Here is a 22,815-nt window from a genome sequence, read left to right as displayed (position 1 = left end):
TGTCAAAGGTGGACAAGGCTTTTTCACAGTCTGCTCACAACAATATGTTCCAAAGTTTGTTGCAGTTCTTATTGTACAGATTAGTAGCATGAGGTGTAATGCTATTTTTATGTAAGAAGTCTACACGAAACTGCTTTAACGTAATGGCCAGATTGCCAAATTGTCACTTGTAAAGTGACAGAGTATTTTATTTGCTTTCTTACAACATCTGCTCATGGCAACTAAAACTACAGATGTGTTTGTTTTTCAGAATTTACATTATGTGGAAAAAGAGCTTCCTTTAAACTTTAGGTGGCACGCAAATTATCGTGAATGCCACACATGCCTCAATGCATGAAAAAGCATGAATTTATTTATGTAAAACCTAATTAATTATCAAAAACACACATTAATTAAAAGTATCTCATGCATGTGCTGCTGCATAAACAACACAAGTAAATTGGAATTAGACTGAATACACATTCAGTGACATCCTCTCTGAGTTTTTCAGGCTATCCATGAGCCGCAAACGTTTACATGATAAATAGTTTCTCATTCGTGATCAAACTAGCATTTTTAACACAATGATTAAACATTTTATTAAGATATGTAAGAAAAGCTCTCAGTTCATGTATGTTCCCTTGTGCTTCTTGGTGGCAAAACACCTTTTTTAACATTTAAGCATCATTTGGGTCATATAGAGGTCAGAGCCATTGCTAATAATTGGCCTCCTGGACAGACAGTTGCACACTCTTGACAGATGCACGTACGCAAGGCACGTCAACCAGTATCTACAGTAAATAAGAGAGAAATGAGAGGAGCGTTTTAAACCAAATATATTTCATAGCAGTGTAAAAACTACTGACACTGTTTCTCAAGGCTGCCTGGGTATCTAGAGATGACGTGTCAATCTCTCGACCCTCATCTAATATGAAGGTTGGGGCACGTGTTTTTTTCCCCACTGTTAAAGAGGAGAGTCCATTGGGAAAGAGAGAAAAAAAGACAAGCTAGATATTCAATAAATATTTTACAGTAGTTATAAGTGGTTAAATAGAGGTTCCTCAGTTTGCAAGGGAATTAGTAACATGCTCTTCAGCTTTACTGTTCAGTCACAGTGATCTGCTCACTTTATCGGACCCTCTACGCCCAACCCAGCCCCCCGGGGGAGGAGCGGCAGATGGACAGCTTATTGATTGATGTAGCTTTGTTGTAATATTCTGATGTACTGGGCTTAGAGAAAATCAAATGCTAATCAGTAATCACTGCGGCGTGCCACTCACTCATCCAAAGTGTCCTTTTCACATTGGCCGAGTCGCCTGAGCTCTGCGGTCCGCCTTTTGCGGTAGTGTTCTACTTATTTACTATTATTATTATTTTTATTTTTTTTGCCAAATGTCCTCACATCTACATTAATTTATTTATTTTTAACATTTCTACCACAACGAGTCTGCAGTAAGTAGATGAGACAAAGCTTGTTGCCAAGCTGCAATTTATTTATTTATTTATTTTTCATTTGTCTGGTCAGTAACATTTCCTGCTGCATTTAAAGGGGCAGCTGTCAGCACCTCTGATCAGTTTCATGTCTTCATGTTAATGAAGGCTGTGTAATACGATGGTGGTTGACTAACTGTGGTATCTATCGAGTCTGATTCCTCGCAGGTGTGCTTGGGCATATTTCCACTGTAAATGTTGGTTGAGAAATCAACAACCATTTCTAAGCAACCTTGATTAATGAGGGCTCTGATATCCCAGGTGCAATCAGCCTTTGATTACAAAGAAAAGAGCACATGCACTGTTGTGACCTTCATTTTAGGTCATGGTTGTTTTTTTTAATGCTTTTACGCGATAATGTGTGCACTCGTTTCCTTTCTAAAGGTCTCAGCTGTCGAAAAAAATACTCCAAATGTTAGTCAGCAAGTACTGTATCTATACCTAAGGGTAAATACAGTATACGGTTGATGGATGCATATCACATCAATAGGAGTTCATTGCCTGACAGTCGTATAAAACTTTCAGCAGTTGACAGTGAAGTCTGTGGATTATCCAGAGTATCTGGGACATTGTTGTAGGAAAAACACAGTTGCTGTTGGAGGCAGAAATCTCAGAGGCGGATGTTTCGAAGCTGGGCCTCAAACTCGCAACATGAAACGACGACATCTTTAAGCTCGAGCCGTGGGACGCGGCAGCTAATCAAAAGAGGAGTCACAAACGCCCGAGACAATTATACCGGCAGCGATAGAGGAAAGCATCCGCCCAATAAGACAATAATGTAAAGTCTAGTTCTGGATTCACAGAATGCAACGGAGAATGAAAAACCTAATAAAATGCTTTTTTTTATCAGCTGGAGAGGTTCAGGTAGGTGAGAGGAAGCGAGGGAATGGACAACAGACTTCAAACTCTAATGAAACTTAGATATGTAAAATAGTATAGCTGAATAAAATCAAAGGTAGACATCATGAGTTAACAAAAATGCTGTGGATGTTAGGTTACAGCTAATCTATCACACGATTAGTTTACGTTGACCTGAGGAACCAAAGCTGTATATTACATTGAAAATATTCTCCTCTGTGTACACAAAGAAAGAAGGATTCACCTTAAACCTTGCTTGATGCTGTTTGTGTGTCGGTGCTGTCAGCACGCAGATCACACGAGTTAAATGTGGCACCACTTTAGCCGACCTCAGCGAGAGACAGAAGAATTTTAACAACCTTGAAAGGTCATAACTGCCGATGGGCGTGATTATTTTCATCTTTTCATATCCGAGGATCTAGATTAAAAAACTATATCAGAATGGAAATCGTGAGCATATTGTCTGTGATTTTTCATGCCCTGCCTTTGTCTTTGCAGGTTTATTTTAAAATTGAAAGATTTGCTGCTTGTGATTGTTTAACTGAAGTGACACTCAAGGCCTGATTGGGTTATTTGCTCCGTTTTTGCATCAATTTAATTTTAATCCTGATTCTCTCGCATGCAGAATCCATTACTGTCTTACTGAGGTTTGTAAAGCAGTTTTGGTAAAATTGAAGTCACTCTCATAGAGCTAAGAACATAATTAGAAAGCACAGTGATAATGGAGAGCCACAAAAATGCCATAGGTTATTTCTTCTTCTTGTAAACTGCCTAAATGAATTCCTTAGTTGACCCCTCAAAGAGTAAATAATGTCATCTACTGATATTCAGGTTTAAAGTTCTGTGTATATGTTGAGTTATAATTCTAGATTATTTATCTATTATTCAGTTTAAGAAAAGAAAACAAGATAAAAGATGCTACGTGATTGCAGGAAGTGAACAAAACCACCGGTGACGCTAGCCCCCGGGCTACATGGGTGCAACCAGCCGTCTGTTTGTTTACCGTCACTGACTGCTGTTCTATTTAAATAACACTGACCGATGGAGCTGAGAGGTGGACTGTGCCTCTGGAAAAAATGAGAAGTGGCTCATATTAAAATGTCACAGAGCCCTTGGTTAAGATATCCTTATGTCCTCCACCAGATCTTTATTTTACTGGTGTTCAGATTCAGATTGAACAAACATTTTTCACTGTCCTGCAACGCTTTTAAGAAGACTTTGGTCACAAAGTCTTTTATATGTTAAGCCGAACAATGGATGATTTTTTTTGCTGCACAAATAATATTTCTTATCCAGTTATATTAAATATGTTAATAGACATGAGCACTGGTGTTGGGATAGAAGAAAAGAAATCCATCTCTCTTCTGTAAAATTCAGAATTTAAAAGCCCTGCAAGCAGCCCCACGAGACCGTGGAGGCTGCTTCACCCTTCACCAGTTGACCAAACCAACTGAGCAGTTCTGGGAGCACTGCATTTCAACAAGAGACACACAACAAGTGTGCAGGAAGCGCAAACACATGAACTGAGTTTGTCTCCTTTTGTCTTCAGCTCTGTTTAACTTAATTCCTGTGGGTCTGAGAGTCGTGGCCATCCAATCAGTTAAGACCGGTCTCTACATCGCAATGAACGGAGAGGGTCACCTTTACTCCTCGGTGAGTGCATGCACGCACGCACGCACGCACGCACGCACGCACGCACGCACGCACGCACGCACACACACACACACACACACACAAGACACAACAAGAAATGCTTTGTTTCAGCTTCTTTAATGCGTGCGGCACAGCACAGGGAGCTTTAACCGATTACAACCGGTATTACGGCGCTTTCCTGTTTTTTGTGCATTGGGGAGCAATGCTCAGGAGAAATTGTTTAGCTTACTTGCGGATCTGAATTTATCAATGACAACTTCTTGTGTGATTTTAATTATTGAGAACTGGACATATTATTGCTTTGAAAAAAGTCAGAAGGCTTTGCTTTGTCTGCAGGGAAACTGAGCTGAGAGATTAGTCTGTTAACTTTAGCTCCGATTAAAGTGGTAAATTACTTTGCTTGAATCTGGTCAAAAATAGTTTGGGAAATAAGCAGAGATAGTTTTTAAGGTGTTATTTCATTATTTATTCAAACTTCATATATTTATTTTACATTTGAATAATAAAATGTAAAAGAAAATTGTCACTTTCACCTTAATCGTTTAATTTGGTGGGAAAAAAATCAGTTTAAAAAGAAAACAAGTAAATATTACAGTGTTTTTTTCTCTTGGCAAGCAAACAGTAAGAAAAAACCGGAAAAATTTTTATTTTTCAAGGAAGGTAACACAGGGTTATTACGTTTACTGTGCATGGATTGGTTAAACTTGTGATTTCTTTTGTCATTTTTGCTTAAATGGCTCATCAGTTATCAAAATGAGGGCCTATTATTTCTGTGAATTACCTAATGGGCTCCTTGACTAATTTCCAGAATAACATTTGGATCTAGTGACACTCTTTAAAAGAGCCAGACGTGAAGTAAATGAATCACTGTCCGGCTAATGTGACAGATATTTTAAAACATATATCATCACCTTCCACACTGACGTTATATTGTGTGGAAGAAACATGAGGTGATTTTTTTGTACAGCCCTGCTTAGTTACCAGGTGTAGGGACTGTTTGGACTGTATCCAGGGACCTTGGTCTTGATGTGGAGTTTTTGACTTGAAGGACACATGAGCTTATGCCGTGGTTAGGCGTTCGTTATCCATCTGTCCGTGTCACGAGAATCACTACGCCTCCTAGAGTTTTATCGGTTGTGCACACAGTGATCAACCAATGCATCTCGACTCGAATTGTGCTCAAGGTCAAGGTCAAGTTTGTCATTTTACAGGCACTTTTCCATTTTCACAAGATTCACTTTTCCCCCTAGAGTATTAGTCATATTTTACTTTCACACAACAATCATCTCATGGGTCCTTACCCAAACTGAGGTCAAGCTCAAGGTCATATTTGCTGTTTTAGCTTCTGTTTTAACAGCATAACTTTCTTGCACACTACTTAGAGTTTCTCCAAATTCTCACACTTGATGTACTGAACAATAGTCAGTTGAAACCATTTAGCAAAGATTCTCAGTGTCTATGAATTCTGCATGCACATGAGTACAAAGAATGAGCTTCATGAAAATACTAAACAATGTGATAGCTTTAAATATCACTTTGCACACGTGTTGAATCCCACATATCCTGTTAGATGGTGATGAGCATGATCTTATTGGTCATGATTGTGGAGGGAGTGGTCTTATTGGTTGCCTCCCACATTAGAAGGGATGGTTGGAGGGCCTCCCTATTACCATAATCTAACATCAGTATTGGGACCAGTGCTCTGCAATGCTTATACATTCATGTATTTTCATGCTTATCATGGCTACAATGTTAAAACACTTTCCTTTGACTTCAATTTGAGTGTTTGTGAGCCCCATTGACTTAATAAAGGACTTTTGATTCTCATTAGCTTGTGCAGTACTTTTCACTTCTGTTCTGCACTTCACACATTACAAAAACCTGTGAATTGTGATAGATTGTGAGCTGTGTGAGCCACTACGTCACAGATCTTCTGTATTCTGCTCTGTGTGACGGTACACTGATTAAAAATCAGATGCAAAGATCACTAACCCAGCATGTGTTGGGGAACTTTACTGAAATCTGGCTTTAAAATATGAAAAAAACAAACATACGCTGTTGTTCTATCAAACTGGCAATGAGCTGCAGCTGATTAATTCTTAAAATCAATTAAAAAATAAACTGGAAGGCTCGTCAGAGTTTTGATTGAGAGACAAATACTGAGTCAGAGCCAGCGGTGCATAATAGCACAAAAAGCTTTTTTCATGTCAGAAGATAATGTGAAAGACCCATTTTTTAGGTTTTGTGGGACAGAAGATTGGAGACAGTTTCATTAGATAGAAAAAGAGAGAGATGAAAAGAGAGATAAATTGCTTTGAATAGATGCCAGTGAAGCATATTAGCCTGATTACAGACGAGTATGCGTTCAGTCGGTCTTTTATTATTTGATAATCGTTAGATTCTGTGTCCTTTCCAGAAGCATCTCCTTCCTGAACATAAAAAATTCAGACAATGAAAAAAAGAAAGAAAGAAAAATCTGAAAACCTTGTCGAATAATTGAAATAAGAAAGAGACATGGAGAACAATAAGAAAGACATGACAGGGAGACGGCAGAAGAGGTGAAGAGCAAGTGGAGCGGAGCAGGATGGAGGGGACGTGAGGTAGAAGAGTGGCGGCGTGAAGATGTTTGAGCAGAATATGAATTATTTCCATGCTGACTCTTCAGAGAAAGTTCAACCTCTTCCACTGACGTCCCCTCATCTGACATCACCCCTGCTTCCTCCCCTTCATTTCTTTTTTTGGTTGGAGATGACAGGAGCTGAGGAGGAGGGGAAAGGAGGTGACGGGAGAAGGAGAGAAGTAAGGAGAGGTGATGGAGAAAGAGAGAGAGAGGGAGGGAGGAGACGGGGGAATAGAAATGGATGGTAGCGGAGAGGAGAGGCAGAGACAAGAGAGATGAAAGGAGGGAAATGAAAGGGAGAGGTGAGAGGAAAAAGGGTGAGGCCAGTACATGACAGAAAAAAATGAAAGGAGGAGAGGGGAGAAGAAAGAATAGACTTGGATGTGAGGCAGAAGAAAAGAAAGTGGAGAGAAAGTAGGGCAAGGACAATGAGGAAAAGATCAAGAGGATGGAGGAAAAGGGCTGCAGACAGAAAATAAGAAAGGAGGGAAGGTGACACAGAAGAGGTGAAAATAAAGAGCATGTAAAAGGACGAGACAGTCAGGGGAAAGGAACGAGAGTAAAAGTCGTAAAAAATGACAGAAGGAGGTGGAGAGAGGAGATGAATGCAAGAAAGACAAGAGAAAATAGAAATATATAATGTAAATGTGAGGAAACGACATTGATTAAATAAGAAAGAAATCTGGAAATGAAGGAGAAAAGGGTAAAACAGAGGAAAATACTGAAGGGAGGGGACTGCAGACAAAATGAAATGAGGTAAAATGTTGTGGAGCTAGACGTGCAAAACACAAATGAAAAATGTATGGAGAAAAGGGGAGAGGATGGAGAGGGAGGAGGAAATGTTTAGGCAGAAGGGGGAAAAGGGCGAGAGGAAAAAGTTGTAAAAAAAGAAGAAGAAAGGAGCAAAAACAAGCCTGTAGACAAAGGGGGTAATCGGGAAGAGAAAGAACGGAGATCTGTGCTGCTCTGCTGGGCTTTCTCAGCCTGTCGCTGAAAGTCACAGATGCATGAGGACTTCCTGTAAATAATTGAGGAGGGGGAGTCCCCCCCTGCATATACACACTCACACTCAGCATAAATCCCCTCTAAAGCTGCATAGAGGGAAAGTGAGCATGTTTGATCATTTTCCAGCTCTGTGACTGATGTGCAGACAGCTACAAGATAACAAATATATAAATTATATACAGCAGGATGGGTTTATTGTGATGTCAGCACTGCTTGATGCTTAATTGGTTGCTGCAAAGGTCTTGGCTGTTGGAGTGCCTCGCACTGGTAGTATGAACCAACCTGTAGAAATACTCATTAAATGTTCTAAGGGTGCCATCACAGTTCGTTTTATCCTGCTCTGGACATGAGCAGCGATGTTTAGCTTTATGTATTTGGTAATTGGTTGTTTCAGGTTCGCACTAACCAAAGAGCCTTATTTTGGACACAGTTTGGTTTATCTTTCATCCCTCTTGGCTACATAGGAATTGGACTCCAGTGCCTGCAACTTCAACAAGACATGGTGCACTTGTTTGCAGTCTGTTCTGTAACGACTTCAAGATAGACCAGCAGTCCAAAGCATTTTGCACTTGGAAGGACTTTTACATTACTGCGTGTTTGCTAGCAGGTGTAAAAACATTATCTTGTAGCTGAAGTTGTGTGAAAATGTAAGCAACCCTTTCAAACAGTGCCTGCAGAAAAAGGTGATATATTTCAAGAACACCACAAGGAAAATCAGCTTTACCATATATTAATTAAAGTTTTTTTTTTAAGACAGATATCAATACTTGATGATTTTCTGATATATCGGACGATATTTTCTTTCCAACACACAAAACATAAACAGATTCCCCAAATGTGTTATATGTACTTTTTTATGAATCCTTATTGAGAATATTATCAATATAATATCAATCTATTGTCACAACTTGTGCGTTACCCCCTTACTCTCTGACAAACCCTGCTCAGGTTAGTCGGTTGTTTTTGTCACAGTGATGTGGGAGTCGACAAATTATGCAACTTCCACACTCATAACATGGTTGAAGGGTGCTTCTCCCTGCTCTTTGTTACGTTTTACATTTTAATTTATCATCTGTTATAAATGCCAACACTGATATACCGGCAAATAGCTAATATCAGCGGGGCCAATATACTGCTTGAGCTCTAATATTGACATATGGAGAATTTAAGTACATCTTTGACATAAGACTTATGTGCTTCCTGAATTCCTTTTTTTCAAGGATGCCTTCTTGTTTCTTCCATATAAAGCTTGTATTAAATACTCCACAACAATTAAATGTTTAACTATGAGCTATTCAGTAACCATCCAGTTTTTTTTTTTAGACATTTCTTAGGAGAATTGTTGATTCGCTTAAGGTCGTTATCTTGTTACAAGCACCACCTCTAGTTCAACTTCAGTTTTTAGACAGATGGCCACACATTACCTCTTTAATATGATAGAAAGTCCACAGCTGTGGTAATGGCTGGGATCTGGTCAGTCCATAATAAAGCAAAGCAAAAGTGAAGTCTAACATTTCCAACACCACGCTTGACAAGTGGTAAAAGAGTCTTCTCTTAACAAAGCTGTCTTTGGTCTCTGCCAAACATGGGTATGGTTACTGTGAACACAGCAGATAATGTGCCCAGTACATATTATTTCAAAAGATCTTTGATGTTTGTAGGGCTGTCAAAAAAGAAAGATAGTCAGATACTAATTGATACTAAAAACTGTCGCTTTAGATCAGGGGTGTCGAACTCCAGGCCTCGAGGGCCGGATTCCTGCAGGTTTTAGATCTCACCCTGGGTCAACACAACTGAATCAAATGATTAGTTCATTACCAGGTTTCTGGAGAACTTCAAGACATGTTGAGGAGGTCATTCAGCAATTTGGATCAGCTGTGTTGGATCAAGGACACATCTAAAACCTGCAGGACACCGGCACTCGAGGCTTGGAGTTTGACACATGTGCTTTAGATACTTACCAGCAAACAGAACTGATACCAACAGAGCCGTCTTCGCTTCTTCCAGTCAACACAACCTCATACAGCATTGCTGCAGACAGACACACCTGACCTCACTAACAGCTGAACACAAACACGAACAGCTAACTTTTTTAATGTTAGTAGGTGACATTCGCAACACTAGATCATGGCTCAAGAGTTGGGAATTCGCCTTGTAATCGGAAGGTTGCCGGTTCGAGCCCCGGCTCCGACAGTCTCGGTCGTTGTGTCCTTGGGCAAGACACTTCACCCGTTGCCTACTGGTGGTGGTCAGAGGGCCCGGTGGCGCCAGTGTCCAGCAGCCTCGCTTCTGTCAGTGCGCCCCAGGGCAGCTGTGGCTACAATGTAGCTGCCATCACCAGTGTGTGAATGGGTGGATGACTGGTTGTGTAAAGCGCTTTGGGGTCCTTAGGGACTAGTAAAGCGCTATACAAATAAAGGCCATTTACTAAACAATGCTTTATGAGGAATTCTAAGAGGTCAGTAAATCTCCTATTTCAATGACATTGAAGTATTAAACTGTTATCACAAACATCAGCCTGTCAGGCACACGTGTTAACACTGGCCATTTCACTATAAGCAATTATTCCACAATCATATCGGCCATCTCTTAAGGTATCATTAAAGTAACAGCAGTGGCTAATAATAAAACAGTAATTTTAATGTTGAAGCTGGGTAGCAAACTATCATTGAACTTTTATCTGTATTTTCCTATCAATAAAGACCTACACCACCCACCACCATCCGTACTACACCAAAGTACAAAGACATTTTCTGCAATTTAATGACAAGGTTATATACTAAATTCATAATTACAGAACAGTCTGAGCAATGATCTATCAGGACGTTGTCTGTAACACACATTTAATCACATAGTTTCACTGGACTGGCCCACTTATCATCAAGTGGACTGAATGTGGCTCACGTTGTAAAAATGAGGTTGTCATCCCTGCTCGAGACCTTTGCATAGTTTTTTTTTTCTTTTTAGAAAATGTTAGTTTTGCTTACCTACCATTTTTTCTATCTCTATTCTGATTGTAGAATTTACATAAATTGAATAGAAAATTGATTTGATTTGATTCATGCGCACTAAGAGGCCTAACAGTTCTTAGATCTTTACGGTGGTGACACATCAGTAGCACGCAGAACACCAGACCCCAGATGAAACAGGCTTCAGATGACGGTCATTAAGGAGGATCTAATCACTGGTACCTAATATAAAACTCCTGATTCTGATTTTGTAAATCTGAAGGTTATGTAAATATAACCTTTTACATGTTTTCATGTGACAGAATGACAAAAAAATAAAATATTTGCTTGTCTAAATAGATTGAAAAGGCCACAGTTTCTACAGGATGTGTTTTATTTTTGAGTATATTTAAAAATTTCTAGTCTCTTATCCGATATAGTTTAAATAACATTTATTTTGTGACCCATTAAGCATCAGTGTGTGTGCGCAGTGTGATGGACTAAACTAAACAGGAGTCCAGTTCAGGTTCTTGCAGAAGGAAAAATAATTCCATCGATCTCAACTTTCATATTCGGAATTAAAAGTGCCAGAACGATTCACACGACTTCACAGCCTACATTATGCATTCAAATCCCTGAATAAATGTGTCTCATTTGTCACTGAAAACAAGGAAAAGGACATTTTTGAAGAAATGTGAAGTAATGTAATCAATTTTAACACATTTTCTTCTGACGTGTCATCACTCACAGTTCTCAATTGTAAATGAAACTGAATTTTCTTCTCCAAATCTCAAAAAATATGAGATGTAAAATGCAATAATGTGCATTTTGGGGTTGCGTGGTTTTTTTTACTCTTTAAATGTCAAAAAAGACAAAAAAAGAGGAAACATTTCTTTTTCCCAAATTGCTTTAAGTATCCAAGCTGTGTATGTAGATTACATCATCCTCAGACATTTACATTATTCCTGGTATAGTGCATTTTCTTTGCAGCTTCTTCCTGGATGTATGCTGCTCTCCTCTTGGTGTGTTTTTTATCCTCTTATTGCAAATTGTTAATGATATGCTGCAAACTTAGTTATACATGGTGGCTCTTATTAATCCCAGATAACCATCATCTGGCGGCTGTGTGGTTGTGCACGTATGTGTGGTTTGTGTGTGGGTTTGGGAGTGCGTGCGCTCAGCTAACAGATGGCACAGTGTGCAATGAGCTGCTATGTGATAATTATGGAGCATGCTGGGGGAAGTGGAAAAAAAGTGCTGATGAGTTTGGGACTGTGTGTGTTTGCGTGTGAATGAGGACGAGAGTGGTAAAAGAGTGCGTCCCTGCGCAGAAGGGTGAATATTCCACGTATCGGTATTTTGTGTGTGCGCGGACGTATCAGGGGTGTTGGGTAGGTGTAGGTGTGAAGATGTCGGCTGAGAGGTGAAAGAGGAAATTGAGGTTTTGCCTTGTTTTTTCTTTTTTCTTTTTGCAAAATCATTGCACATTTCCTGCATCACACTGCTGTTACCGCCACACTGTGTTCTTCTACCGCTGCTGTATATGGATGAGAAAAAAGACAGGCAATATTACATTAGGGATGGCTTTGAACGTTATTTCCTGTTGATAATACCTGTTGTGACACACAGCAAACAAAACAGAAACATTTTTCAAAGGTGAATATTTTCATACATTTTGCCAACAGGCCTGTAAGGAGGTTTTGTAGACATGGTATGTTAATCACTTTATATACATTTTCCAGCCATTTTTTTAGTTACACCTTGATAGGGCCAGGTCGATCCCCCGTTTTTATCTTCAAGCTGCTTTAATTCTTTGTTGCATATATTCAACAATGTCCAGGAAAATTTTGCTCGGTGTTGGCATGACATGATCACACGTTGCTGGAAATTTGTCAACTGGATCCCAAAGGTGCTCTGTTGGATTGATCTGGTAACTGTGGAGACCATTTGAGTACACCGAACTCATCAGCAGAGTGGACAAAGTTTTTCTAAAGTTTTTTGGTGCAGTTTTGGTTAGCTCTTGTAAATTGTACCTTCAGTCTCCTGTTCTTAGCTGACAAGACTGATACCCAGTGTGGTCTTCTGCTGCTTTACCCCATGTCTAAAGCAGTCTGGCCATTTTCCTCTGACCTCTGGCACCTCTTCTCAATTCTGATGGTCGGTTTGAACTTAAACAGAATCTCTTAACCACGCCTACAAGCCTAAATGCACTGTGTTGTTGCCATGTGATTGGTTGACTAGGTATTTGCATTAACAAACAGATGTATTTAATAAAGGGCCTCTGTATGCTAGGTTTGTGTAGGTATTGGCATTAGGTGTGTGTATCTTGACAACTGTCCCTGAAAGCTCCTTTTTTCTCCCCTTTTTTCAATTTGTGTTTTGCTGACTGTCCACCATCATAGATTAGAAATGCAAATGTAGTTCTTCATGCAGTGAAGTCTCAGTGAATCGACCTTAGAGCCCTGGGGCCCGTTCTTCGTACCTCGCTAAGTAGGTTAGCCGGATTAGATTGTTGACGATTTCGCGTGATCCTGGATCAGTCGGTTCCCCGAAGCTCATCCGGGACTTGCTGTCATAGCAACAGAGCCGTAAGCGTAAACCTGCTCGGGAGCAGGTTTACTTTATGTAAACAGGATTAGATCGCGGCCACGCAGGTATGTCCGCGTCATCATACGAAAGCAACAGCGATATTCCACCACTGTTTCACCATAAATAAATAACATCAATGTAACTAAAGACAATGCAGCACCTGATCCATTTATTGATTTCACACAGGTCATTTCCTAAAAAAGGGAAATGTACTATTAACATTCTATTACATGTATGTGATTATTACAGATTCAATTCATATTTCAGAGTAGCAATTGTAAATTACTTCGTGTAATCAAGATGAGAGACCACGGCTATAAAAGCGAAGGTGGATTTGGGAAGCCTGTCGCAGCCATGTCCTGTCCGTATACGCGAGCCACCCATTGCGGAAGGTGCAAGATTGATAAGGAGAGTCCTCAGAATTCAGCGTATATTGCGGGATAGACAGGATCCTTTAGCTCAGCGCGACAGTGTGCTCATAGAGAGATATCGATTTTCCCGTGAGGGTATTATTCACTTAACCAACTTGTTGACGAGGGGGTGCAGGACCACCACCTGTCTTTTTTTCCTCTGCCCTTTTCTTGGTTGCTGTTATAAACAAACAGATTATTCCAGGGTCTCTTTCCAAGAGACTAAAAGCAATATAAGTGATAAATATTACCATTCTGTAGGATATTCTTATATTTCACTTTTACCTGTTCCCATGTTCTAGTGGGTCCTGTCGTGGCTCTAATGTGAAAGAGGATAAAATATAACATATTATAATATAATGTAATATAATATTGGATAATATAGTGTAATATAATAAATCTACCCTACCGCCTACTGGTGTTGGCCAGAGGGGCCGATGGCGCGATATGGCAGCCTGGCTTCTGTCAGTCTGCCCCAGGGCAGCTGTGGCTACAACTGTAGCTGCCTCCACCAGTGTGTGAATGTGAGAGTGACTGAATAGTGGCATTGTAAAGCGCTTTGGGTGCCTTGAAAAGCGCTATATCAATCCACTCCATTATTATTGTTATTATTAAATTACTTACGAGTTTAATTTGTCAGCAACTTCCTGCCAGCCCTCGCTCCTTGCTTTTGCAGCCTTTGCAGTGTTCCCTTGCGTTCTGATTAAACTCTGAAACTCCTGAAATCCCTCACTCAAGAGTTCTTGCTCTGCTGCCGAAAAATACCGAGCCGAGCGCGCTCCGTCGACATTTTCGCCGACCAATCAGAGGGTTGCCGATCAATGTTTCTACTATCGATGCGTGGCCCCTTTTACGACACCCAGTGATGTCACATTACTGCGTCCAGCTGTACTAATCGTCAACAGCAGGTGTGTTCGGGGAACCGGATTAGCGAGCTCACGGTTAGCGCGATGATTTGATCTTGGATGTGTCATTTGATCTTGGATGTAGTAAGCGACGTACGAAGAACGGGCCCCTGGTCTGCATGTTTGGGAGTCCCCTGTGAGTTTACACACCATCTTGTTGCTACTCTTCCATCTTTGTCTTTATACACCATTCTTATTTTTTCAGTCATCTTTCTGTCCAGGTATCACTAGATGATAGAAAAGGACAATGGTATTTAATGAAACTGTTTAAAAAAAAAAATTGATGATTAGGAGCATTTTTAAACAAAAACACAGAAAGAAAATACTGAAACTAGCCTAATATAACATAAATAATAATAAAATACTTATATAAATTAGTAAATTAAATAAGGGACCAGTAAGGTAGAAATTATACAAAAGAGAAAGTACAATCAATAGAAAATAGAAAAAGGTCAACTAAAGTAAAAGAGCTCAGTGAATAAAAATGTAAATGTAATACATTAAGGTGGTTTTGGGACAGGCCATTTGTTTGGCTTTGAATAGCGTCAGTTTCCAAGTATAAAAGCCATTAATGCTCCAATAAAATCATTCACTTTTTACAACAGAGGCATTCTGCTATTATATACACAAACATTGTAATATGTGATACACTTTTCTCAGATCCATATCACACGATATTCAGTATACATACTAATTCTACACATTATATACTATAGCTAATGGTCATCATACACAGCAGTTCATGACAAGTTTATTATAGTTAAAACTAAAACTAGATGTGAGAAAGCATTTCAGTTTACCAAAATAAAAATGAACTGAAACTGAAACATTTGTCATCACACCTTGACTGATGAGGCATTAACAGACACGTTTATTAGTCATGAAACATTAAAAGTTATGTTTTTATTCCAGCAGCTGTATTGATTTTCCTATATCTTACCTCTGTGATTTACCCTCCACACAGTAATACTAAAAGAGACTAAAAAAATATATTGACACAAAAAAAAAAGATAACAATAAAGTGTAATAACTGTTGTTTGTGATAAGGAAACTGCACCATATATAAAATAAGTGAACAGCTGGAATATAGTCAGTGTGCTACTTTAAAAATTAAACTCCAAAAATCTAATCTTTGACTCTCTTTTTAGTTTATCAAACGTTTTGTATACACATGCAATTTATAAAACTGCCTTTTGAGATTCCTAAGCTGACTAATAGCATATAATTATAAAGATTAGCATTACATGATAAAATATAGTTATGTAGGGAAGAAAAACAAAATTAAAAAAGTAGCGCTGTAAAAATAAAATAAAGCTACATCAGGAACACAGTAATTGTGTTTAACTGATGGGTTTTGACATTTCAGATGTGGAGAAGGAGAGGCTCCCGATGCATAGGAGAGAAGTCTAAAACAGGCTTTCTCTAATGGTCTCCAAGCTGAAAAGGAAAAAGGACGGATTCCTGGTGTCACAGGAGCAAAGATTTCAGATGTGTGTAGAGAGAAAGAGATCAGGGAAGTAGTGAGGGGCAAGTATGTGAAGGAAGAGCCTGTGCTTAATGTGTTTAATGCAAAAGACTTTAAATCAGCAGCTTTAGTTCAGTTATCCGATGCTGCAGAGATGAATCTTGTTTCAGAGGAGCTGAACAACAGAGCTGTAAGTAATGATTATTTCATTATTGATCAATATTTTTTAAAGGTTGTTTGCAAAATAATTGGATATGCTCAGAAAGACATAGAATATTTATTATTTAAGAGCATAAAAAGATCATATCATTCTTTTGCTTGAAACTAAAACAGTGAGGGTTGTAGTCGTGTTCTGACGCTGGGGTTTGGTGATGTTGAACGTTTGGTTCTTTTTTATTTCTTGAATCTCGTGTGCTCTTGATTTCGTTGTTGTTCTAATGATGGTGAGTTTTTGTGATTTTTGTGAAATTATTTAGCTGTGTTGTTATTTGAGAATCACGTTTGAGTCTCTTTAGTGTTTGTGTGGTTTCTGGTTATTTGCTGTTTTGATAACTAGCTTTCTTGTGTGCCTTGTTTGAGCTTTTACCTAATATCTGTCTGCTTGTCTACATTTGTGTTGACAGGCCTATATTATGACAAGTCAACCAAAGAAAATCTGAAATTGTCTCTACTCTCTATTAATCAATTGGTTTTTGATGATGACCTCTCTCAATCTCACATAAGCTTAAGTCTTCTTTTTTTTCAGCTGAAAATGGCTTTGCAGGTAGTCTGCCTTTCCCTCTGCCAAAAGTAATGACTTAATCCTTAGCTCCATTGATGTGGTGCTTTCACAGACTATTGTCCGACCAATGACAGGCAGGTCACTTGAAAGCAACCAGTCGATCTGGAGAGCTGTCGACAAGAAAGTCAATCAGGTATGAAAATAGTTGGTTACTAATTGTGTGACGGATCTATCGGGTAATTATTTGTCTCAGCACACTGTTAAAAGAGTTATTTTCCATCCGTATCTGCAATGTGGATATTTTTTCCCTTTTCAGCTTCTCTGCACAGCTCTGCGAAATGTTTCAGAACAAGAGGTTTTAGGCAAACACCAGGGGTGTGTGTGCTTTGTATGTACGTTCATGTCTGTGTATCTGACACACGCCTGTGTACGTAGGCGTGCGCTTCCATTCAAAACGCAGTTGGTACAGCACTCAGACAGAGTGAGTCCTGTGATGTCTACATCCAGAGAGAGATGAGAAGGAAGAGGAGTGGCAGAGAGAATAAATGTTAGCCATGTGAGTCATGACACACGCACAGATTTTCTGGTAACTAGAGAATAAATTAGTTACTGTGGAGCTGTGGAGCCTCTTCAAAGACACCACTCTGTGAATCATGACATTGAAGTACCACAGGACAGGCTTCACACTCTACTAGCAGGTTTGAACGTTTATAGAAACATACTGTCCACGGCTGATGTTTCAGAAAGGAGTGATATGCAGTACTTGTGGCAGTTTTTCCAGTGAATCTGCACCTTTTTGCAGAAACTCACATCACTAAAATGGAGGCATAGAGAAATCTAAAGAAACTCAAAACACCCCTGGGTCAAGGACAAGAAATATTTTTTATCAGCTTGGAAACAATTTTGCAGACCACGTTCAACATGTGTGAATTAGATTCTGAGAAAAGGGATAGTTCTGTGATGAGGGATCCTAAGGATGATTAGACGTTGGTCAAATGAAGTTGACCCAAACAGAACCAAACAAGAAAACATCAACACCCAAAGCCACATGTTGCATTTCAGTATAATTCAATTCAATTAAGTTTTATTTATATAGCTCCAAATGACAACAACAGTCGCCTCAAGATGCTTTTTATTGTAAGGTCCCTACAAGGACCCTACAATAATACAGACAAAATCCCAACAATCAGATGACCCCTATGAGCAAACACTTGGCAACTGTGGGAAGGAAGAACTCCCTTTTAACAGGAAGAAACCTTTGGCTGAACCAGGCTTTGGGAGATATGTTATTTTAAAGTATTTTACTTTGTCAAAATGAACAAGGTGAAATGGTTTATTTATGCCTTAAAGACTAATGTACAAAAAAATATGAAATGACTCTTTATTAAATTACCTAAAATTTGTACACGAGCAACCCATCATGGATTGCTCAGTCTCCAAATGCAGCGATTAAAAGGCACATTTTACTCGGTGTCTAAATGTTCAAATTTGAGCTTTATAGAAGTGATGTTACTTATACAAGCACTGCCTTACAACTAACACATACTGCTGGAAAATGCTGTCTGTAGAAGATCCCACAGAGTTTGCTAAGAGGGTCTCAAGAGAGCAAGAGTGTTCAGAGGCTTTACCTGACGAGCACAGGTAGGGTATGAGAGATCAGCGCAGAGAACTCCTTATCTTTGTAAGCTCATTAAAGCACTTGTTGACCTCATAAGAATTACAAGTAAGCCTGCTTACCAGTTTGAGTTATGTTTTCATATTTGTTCAAAGATTAAACACTGCCAGAGTTGCAGCTTCAGAAATAAGGCTAAAATATTTCTCTCACCCCATAGGAATATGTTTAAGGGCCATATTAATTTAATGGAGTGCACAAATAGAATTATAGTCAGATATATTCATGCCTTGATGGTATGCTTTCCTTACTGGCTTTGGTTGAAGCAGCTGTCTCGCTTTAAATCTGTGTTATTTTGTCTGAGTTATCAGTGGCGTGTCTAGAAAATTTTTGTTGGGGGGGCCAGGTAGGGGCACAGATTTGGAGAAGGGTGGCAGATTTAATTGGCAGATAATGTTTTAAAAAAAAAATTCTACCAACCCTTAACCATAATTCAATAATCCTATAAACCTAATAACCAAATGCACTTTTAACTCTTATTAGAATGAGATTTTAACCACTACGGTGCAAAGTTTTTAGATACTGCGTTGATAAAGTACAAGAGATACAATCAGTGCTTTGTCAGTGCTTACTCAGCATTCAAGGACATCAATATTTGCATAGTATTTTTACTGACATATAGTGCACATGTGTTTTGGGCAAAAACATTTTTGAAAATTAAAATACGAACATTTGTAACAAACAATTGACAAATTAGCCAATGCCAATGCAAAACTTTATCTGCCTGTTAAAAAAAGAAGATAATCTTCTCACAAACTGGTGTTTGATTTTGAAACAGGAAAAAAGTGTGGAAACAAATGAAAAGACTAACATTTGAATAAAACCTGAAAGCAAGTAAATACTTTCTATGCTGCCTTATGGTAAACTTTGGTAATATTGATAAAGAACAACACTGGCTGATGATAAAATACAGTCAGCTGGCATGGTGACACTGCCAGTATTAACCTGCAGGGCTGGACTGGGACAAAAAAATTGGGCATTTTTACTACAGACCGACCCACCAGGTATTAAAGCCATAAAGCCTTTGAATGAAAACAAATGCTGTTGTGACAGTGATGTACAGTCTTGTTGGTATATGTATGATTTCTATACATTTTACGTCAGATAAAAACTTTGGTTGTAAGATTTAGATAATTATTTAATAAAAACTAGGTATTTGAAATGAGAATAAGAAAGAAAAGTATTTTTTTGTGCCCACCTTTCCCTGTTAATGCCCTACCTGGCCCCCTGGCAAAACTTTGCTAGACCCGCCCCTGCACAGTTACCAGCTGTCAGCTACATAAAAAAGGATCCTGGTGTTATTTATCTCTCAGAAACAGTTGATAACTTCAACTCATTCATGTCACCTAAAAGGTAAACCTGTTTCTCCATCACCTGTTCAGCTCTGATGATTCAGTAAGGACATCTCCTGGTTTCATCTTCATGTTTCCCTCTCACCACATATCTAAACAGACATCATGACCAGCAGCTTTACAGCTGTGGCTCCAGCAAACATCAGCTGATACTAGAAATTAATATTAAATACATTCTAACAACAGCTGATCAAGCTTAAACGTGCTGCTGTTGTTTAGCGCAATATCCGCTGGTTTCCTCTTTCTGGCGCAAAGTGGGCGATAAACAAACAAGAGAGAAAAGCCGATCAGCTGATCATTGATCAGTTTCATGATTGAAGTAGCAACAGGAGAGGGAGGGGGAGAGAATGAGAGAAGAAGAGGCAGCTGTGCAGCATAAAGACAGAATAACTCCAGCTTTGTGTCTTTTTTCCATTCTAGCTAAAGTCCGGGACAAACTGCGTCTCTTCTCAGCTCAATACGAAACGCGTAATATTTTCTCTGAATGAGGGACCATTCCATTTTTTTAAGGAGCCGTTGGCAACTCTACTAACTAACCTTATGAATAAAATAAAGTTCACTATCAGTAACATCATAGCACCCACCCAGCTGTATAAAAACTCCGTCAAACTGGCTAGAACGCAGTATGAGTTATTGCAACTGACAGTAAAAAGTCAGCAACATGAAAATAAACTCCACCTAAACTTGGTTTATATCTGACCCAGATAGACTGCAGGTCATAACTTCTTACCTGAAGTTCAGTTCACCTGACACTCGGACTGGCGGCTGCTTCGGGTCTCTCCTCCTGCCTCCCCTTCCCTCATCCACCTGTTGCCTCTGTGGAAGCCCCGTCATAGCCACCACCAAACAACGGAGTTATTTCTACACATCGACCTGCATCTGGCCAATCCACCACCTCTCATTGTTCATGCCATTACAAAAAAAATAAAAAATAAGTCACTGGGGATATGCCCGGTATGCCCGATGGCCAGTCCAGCTATGTTAACCTGCAACCAAATCTGCAGCTCCATACAGCAATGTTACGACTTAGATTATATCTTATAACTCATAACTCTTATGTTAGCTGCCCTCAGTAGCATACTGTCTGAAATATTCCACAGCTGCAATAATTCTTTAAGTGTTATTTTTTTCCTTGGTATTCTAATTTCACCGAAGTTTACTAAACTCAACAAACTTGATATTACTTACCGGGACATTTATTCTGTCCTCATTTTCTTTCACCGAAAAATTGTTTCCTGCAGTGCCGTCTTTCGCGCTTGGCTCTCCTACCTTTGCTAACGTGATGCGCATAGCGCAGAAGCGATGCTGCATTCACTTACACTCGGATATCTGAGCGTCACCGTGAAAACATAATCGGACATTTGATATTTGATTGAATTTTATTGTTTTGCCTTTGGGGTGGCACCTGGGGTGGCCAGTCTGGTTTGGGGGGTGGCCTGTGCCCCCCCAGGCCACCCCGCTGGACACGCCATTGTGAGTTATATGCAGCTTTAGTCCTGTCTGAGTTTGCAATTGGTCATCTGGTGCCAGACCAGAGGTGAACATGCAAAGTAAAGAACGAAAAATGCCGTTGTAGTGCCATTTACTGTGACTGCAGTTGTTAGGCTTAGTGAAACCAGATAACCAATGATTCTCATTTCCGGTTCCATATTTTTTCTTCCAGACACCAGAGAGTTCAGTGGTAGAAAATCCTGATTTAGCCTATGCTAGGCCTTGGTCTAGCCTAGAGATAGGCATCTCCAGGCCTCGAGTGCCGGTGTCCTGCAGGTTTTAGTTGTGTCCTTGATCCAAATTGCTAAATGACCTCCTCAACATGTCTTGAAGTTCTCCAGAGGCCTCATAATGAACTAATCATTTGATTCAGGTGTGTTGACCCAGGGTGATATCTAAAACCTGCAGAACATCGGCACTCGAGGCCTGGAGTTGCCTACCACTGGACAAGCCTCTCAGGTATCGCAGTCATCCTGGTCATCGTAGTCTAAGGAGCTTGGAAAGAAAAGCAACTGGACTTCTTTAAGTTTCCTTGAAGACATTTCACCTCTCATCTGAGAAGCTTCTTTAGTTCTAAGAGCAATTGGTGGAGAGTCCCAGATTTTAAGCCCCATGGGAGTGTCCCATAAAGCTTGGGATCCCTTCCCAGATGCCTTAACACTAGGGATGGGTATCGTTTAGGTTTTATCCGATACCGGTGCCAAACCGGTACTTTTGAAACGGTGCCGGTGCTTAAACGGTGCTCAAACCGGTGCTTAAAGAATGGAGAACACAAAATTGGTCCAAAAACCTCCCATGTTCAGCTGTTTTTATGTAAAAAGATAACAATGTTAGCCTTTTCTGCAGCTATGGGGCATATATGGTATCACTCTTGGCTGGAAGCAGTGCTTAAACAATGGAAAAAACACAAACTTTGTCCAAAAACCTCTCATGTTTAACTGTTTTCCACTTTTTCTTTGGTCATTTTAGCCTTTTTGGCCAGGGTGAAGGGAGTATCTGCCATCAAACAAGAAGACAGCCGCATGTAGCTATGATGGTGTTTGCTAGTTCACCTTACATGCATTAATGTAATAACGTGGTTAGCCTACTCAACGTAAATTACACACGAACAACATTAAGCTACTCACGCAGAGAAGAACGGCTGCTGCTGCCATCATCATCCTCATCATTTCTGCTACACTGGCAGGGCTAGGGGCCAGGACTCTCCTCTTCGTGTTTTTGGGGGATGTTGCATAACAGGCAACCCACCCGCAGTAGATGTGCTCGGTGTGAGGTCTCGCAGCAAGCTATCAAATACGGCGCATTTCTCGGCTTTTAAAAAAAACGCTATGCGTCGCCAGGTGTTTCATCGGATTTGAGGAGTTACCTCCTTTGACAGTATCACAGTATCAGCTTAAAGCACTTGTTGCTGCTGAGTTTGCATCTTTTGCTGTGAAGTACAGCCAGACTTTTGACCGCTTCGCCTTGGGCATTTTTAATCTGTAGCTCTGCTCTAAAAGAACGTACGTACCTGGACCCGCCTACTATCCTCGGAAATGTAAAATGATTGGCTAGAATCTAAAGTGTATCACAGCTCAGGAAAAAAAAGCACCGAAATGTGCGCTGCTTTTCGGTCTGGTTACTACAGTTTATGTCAGAACTGGTGCCATCATGGCA

The 22,815-nt window shown here is 39.7% G+C and overlaps 1 protein-coding gene across 3 annotated transcripts in view; it reads left to right on the top strand.

Moving 5' to 3' along the window:
• The window catches only part of LOC308393560 (fibroblast growth factor 14-like), a 77,856-nt gene that overhangs the window by 41,930 nt on the left and 13,111 nt on the right, over positions 1-22,815 (top strand). For all 3 annotated transcript variants that reach the window (XR_013971001.1, XM_080877425.1, XM_080877426.1), the window contains one exon: positions 3,878-3,981. Coding sequence is in view for 2 of the 3 variants with exons in the window: in XM_080877425.1 (XP_080733551.1) it covers positions 3,878-3,981 (104 nt within the window). In the remaining variant the exon portion in view is untranslated. The remainder of the gene's footprint in view (positions 1-3,877; positions 3,982-22,815) is intronic.

The sequence above is a fragment of the Rhamphochromis sp. 'chilingali' genome, assembly GCF_963969265.1.
Source record: "Rhamphochromis sp. 'chilingali' genome assembly, chromosome: 3".
Classification (NCBI taxonomy): Eukaryota; Metazoa; Chordata; class Actinopteri; order Cichliformes; family Cichlidae; genus Rhamphochromis; species Rhamphochromis sp. 'chilingali'.
Note: the sequence above shows the minus strand (reverse complement) of the source record. Positions and strands in the feature narration are given on the sequence as shown.